Source organism: Lupinus angustifolius, chromosome LG02 (genome assembly GCF_001865875.1).
Source record: "Lupinus angustifolius cultivar Tanjil chromosome LG02, LupAngTanjil_v1.0, whole genome shotgun sequence".
NCBI classification, from domain to species: Eukaryota; Viridiplantae; Streptophyta; class Magnoliopsida; order Fabales; family Fabaceae; genus Lupinus; species Lupinus angustifolius.
In genome coordinates this window covers 6,123,760-6,127,916 of record NC_032010.1, presented here as the reverse complement: position 1 = coordinate 6,127,916, position 4,157 = coordinate 6,123,760, and the positions used below count along the sequence as shown (strand labels likewise).

The window sequence follows — 4,157 nt, the reverse complement described above, 5'->3', positions numbered from 1 at the left end:
ATCCATTAAAACTTGATTTATGCTACATGTTGTAATCTTCATCCGATACCGGAGAGGATTTAAATTTATAGGATGTTAGATCTTAGTCAATCTACATCACTTTCATACTTTGTTTTCAACTATCTTGATTTGTTTGAATATACATTTATTGGGGTGCTCAATAACATTATTTAATTTAAGGAATTTTGGTATTGAAAAACTAGGTTATGGACCCTTGCATACTTGTCTTTAATCAATCATAAATTTGCAAATTAATTAAACAAAATTTGAATGATTAGTTAAGAATGTTGATAGACCCTTTAGATTTAGACTACTAATAATCTCACTAAGATTAATATTTCTTGAAATATTAAAAAAATATTCTTCAAAGATTTTTTTACCCTAAACAATGTTTCCTAAGGAAAGTTGGGCAGGAAAACAATCTAAATTGTTTGAGACTGTCATTATATCATCTACTATATATAATTAATTGTCATTGACTTTTAAATATACAAATAAATAATATAATAATTATATTTATAGTAACATACAATAAGTAGATATTACTGTCTTCTGGTTCATGTGCAAGTCTTGGTCTTCGCAACCTATAAGAAGCTAATTCCTCTACAAGTTCTACAAATTGTCCCTTCTTTTTTGGACAAGTCTAATGTTTGGTTTGCACAATTCCTTTACTTAAATGTCTATTTGCACTCAAATTGTATGTTTATACAATAAAAAAAATCAATATATCTGCTGCATAAGAGGGAGCATTCTTCTAAGAATTTTGTTTTCAGATCAAAGAAATCAACGCTGGTCCATGTGATATTAATTGTTGAATGGCCAAGAAGAGGAGCTGGTTTAGTCTAGTGAAGAGGCTCTTCATATGGGACACACATTCTACACTAGAGAAGGTACATAGGACATACATCTTGTGCTTGTTTGGTTAATTTCTTTTAACTTAATTGTTACGGTTAACATTATCATGTCATTGATCCATATCATAGAGATTTGAGAAGTTTTACTTTGGTCATCAATGTTTTAGTTTTAAATTGCGGTTGTAGTCAGGATCACAGTTGTAGTTAATGTGATTGTGATTATTTTGGCCGTTGCAATGTGAATTTTTGTGTGATTTAAGCAATATTTTTTAAATTGCGGTTGTGTTGCTGCCCGATACAATCATATTATTGTGACTAGGTGTCACACTGAAATTACAATGTGATGCAGTTGTGGTGGTCACCGCAACCGCAGTATTGCAGCCCAATCTAGTAAGATTAAGAATCAGTTGCTGTTGTATTGCGACTCATTAGACAGAAACCTCTTTGCAGAAGGAGAAAAGAAGGAAATGGATATTTGGAAAAGTAAAGACCAAGACACTGCCTTCAATTAAAGCCCCACAATTAACAAAAGAAACAAGGCAAAGTGAAGTTAAGGAAGAACGCAGTAAGCAGGGTTTAACAGTGGCCATTGGTTCAGCTGCTACTGCTGCAAATGTTGCTGTTGAGGTTGTTAGGCTCCATTCTGTTTATCAATGTAAAGAAAAACAAGAAGAATTTCATCAACCTATTAACACTAGGCATGGTGCTCCTCAATTTACATATCAATGCCAGTGGGAGATAGAAGAGTTTTCAGCCATCATAATTCAAACAGCATTTAGAGGCTACCTAGTGAGTTTGTCCAAGCACTCATTTTTTATTTATATCAATTATTAGCTATGCAATAGAGTGGTTTTTGTGATCCATGAAACCACATTATACGACAACCAAACCTTTTATCTCACTGGTCGATTACATGGATCAAACAACTATATGAAACCACCTTATACATATTTAAAAATAATTATAGACAGAAAGAAAAACTATAGAATATAAATGATTTGTCTAGAGCACTGTTTTAAATTGACTTTTTGGGAGTCTTCCCACCTTCATCCAAACCACAATTTTCAGCAATTGTGGTAAATGTAACTGCAATTTAAATCACTGTTCTAGAGACATGTTTTACTATAAATAATGATGGTCTTGTTTGATTCACGTGGTTGAGGTCTATAATTATGATAAAAATGACATTATTTTCAGGGTAATTAAAGAAACACAATAGAACTAAGGATAAAGAAACAGAAGGTGGACCATTAACAACTAGTAGCTTACAACAATTCTTCAACCAATTAGTGATTTCCCAAACAATAAATTAGGAACAGAAACTATAATTTTGGGTCATAGTAGATGAAATTATGAAACTGAAGTCACATTACTAGATTCTTACACATTATACTATCTTATTTTTACTGATTGGTAAGACATTACAGGCAAGGAAAGCTTTGAAGGCATTGAAGGGAATAGTGAAACTTCAAGCTTTGATTCGAGGTAGAGCGGTAAGACGCCAAGCTATGAGTACTCTGAAGTGTTTGCAGTCCATTGTAAGTATCCAGTCACAGTTCTGTGCAAGCAGAGTCCAAATGGTTGAAGGAAGATGGAATTGTGATGCAAATGAAGAGAAGGAAGGTTCAAAAGTCAAGATAATAAGGGTATATGCATAACAACTTAGAATTGTTCATTAGCACATTGCAAAAATAAAATATCACTCTGCCAAAACCATAAATCTGCTTTTTTATAATGGAAGCTGATCGAATATATTTATGATAGAGCAGCGTCGGTCGATTCATGTAGCCGACTTCATCTAGTGGGATAAAGGTGTTGTTATCTCTTGATGCAATTACAATTTCTAACATTGTTTTGATATTTTCAAGATGGACTCATACAATGAAAAAAGGTGGGATGACAGCATTTTGTTGAAGGAAAAATTAGATGCCTCTTGCATAATCAAGAAAGAAGCAGTTCTTAAGAGACAGAAAATAAAAGAATATTCATTTAATCATAGAGTAAGTTCTTCAACTTTGGTTCAATTAATTTTTTTGGAAAATTATAACAAATTCCCATGTGTTTTGACATAATTACACTTTGTAAAATCTTGTTATATAAGTTAAACTCACCTCCATTTTATTGGAGGTCAATGTAATGTCGATACCACTCTTCTACAAAGGAGGTGACCAGTGAGTGTAATGATCACCTAAACTTTAAAGAATTTTGCAAAATTTACGAAACAAAAGCGATACTCGAAATAATTGTGCCAAAGCTCAGAAGAGGTCAATGTAATTTCTAATTTGTTATTCCTTTTTAAGCAAATGAAGGTTATTAATACTGATTTACAAAACCTCAGAGGTCAGCAGAATCAGAAAGAAGCAAAGTAAATGGAAGATGGAGGTACTGGATGGAGCAATGGGTAGACACTCAACTTTCCAAAAGTAAAGAACTTGAAGATTTAGACTCAGTTTTCAGCTCACAAACTAGAGCAAAACAACTTAAGTTGAGAAATATTGAGAGACAAAATCAGGTTGAAGGATTAGATTCTCCAAGCTGTTCTACAATTCCTACATACATGGCTGCAACAAAATCAGCACAAGCAAAAGTTAGATCAACAAGCTCCCCAAGAGCAAGGACAGGAGGGAATATGGACATGAACTCTGATAGCTATTCACCATGCAAGAAAAAGCTATCTATTGCAACTTCTATTAAAAGTGAAGTACTCAGTAGTGGTAAGATGAGCAAGTTTAGTAGTATTCAGGAAAGATCACCAAGCTTAAAGGCCCTCTCAAGGCCTATAAAATCAAGCCAGACAATGAAGGATCTCAACATTAGTTCATACTAGTATTTTATAATTTGATACGATCTAATATGGTCCGATTCAGTTGCGCTGCAACCCAGTACAGCTGTAACATTGTGATTCAGTATCATACTAAAAATACAGCGTGATACGGCCACATCAGATGATACACTCCACAATTTGAAACAATGGCTCAATGCCAAATTGGGGTCAACAGAGTTCCTTCAAATAAACTCATAGTTATTTATGCTGGCTTTGCTAGTATAATTCTTGATCTATGAGAATGTTTGGTTTGCCTCCTCAATTAACAGCCCAACCCAAATATTAGGTTTTATCAATTATGTTTTTATACGTTAGTTTGCCTCCTCAATTGTTTTCTTTTGGAGAATACTTTGCTCATACTTGTTTTATTTTGAGTACTTATTTGTGCAAGTTTTCAGAATTATGACTTCTGGGTAGTGAGGGTTATATCTATACTGTCAGATTTTCCTTTGTCCATATTTCGAGTTGGTTGGTACTGT

General features: G+C 33.4%; 1 protein-coding gene across 1 annotated transcript; it reads left to right on the top strand.

Moving 5' to 3' along the window:
- Positions 590–3,696, top strand: LOC109334501 (protein IQ-DOMAIN 14-like). The gene is made up of 5 exons (XM_019570319.1): positions 590–890; positions 1,305–1,643; positions 2,282–2,500; positions 2,723–2,854; positions 3,193–3,696. The coding sequence occupies exons 1-5, from the start codon at positions 816–818 to the stop codon at positions 3,679–3,681; spliced, it is 1,254 nt and encodes a 417-aa protein (XP_019425864.1). The 5' UTR covers positions 590–815; the 3' UTR covers positions 3,682–3,696.

Bases quoted from the DNA above. Each gene is read 5' to 3' on its own strand.
- LOC109334501 (XM_019570319.1), top strand. From the start codon at position 816: ATGGCCAAGAAGAGGAGCTGGTTTAGTCTAGTGAAGAGGCTCTTCATA. The intron at 891-1,304 runs GTACATAGGACA...ACCTCTTTGCAG, and splicing joins CACATTCTACACTAGAGAAG to AAGGAGAAAAGAAGGAAATG. The intron at 2,501-2,722 runs GTATATGCATAA...GATATTTTCAAG, and splicing joins CAAAAGTCAAGATAATAAGG to ATGGACTCATACAATGAAAA.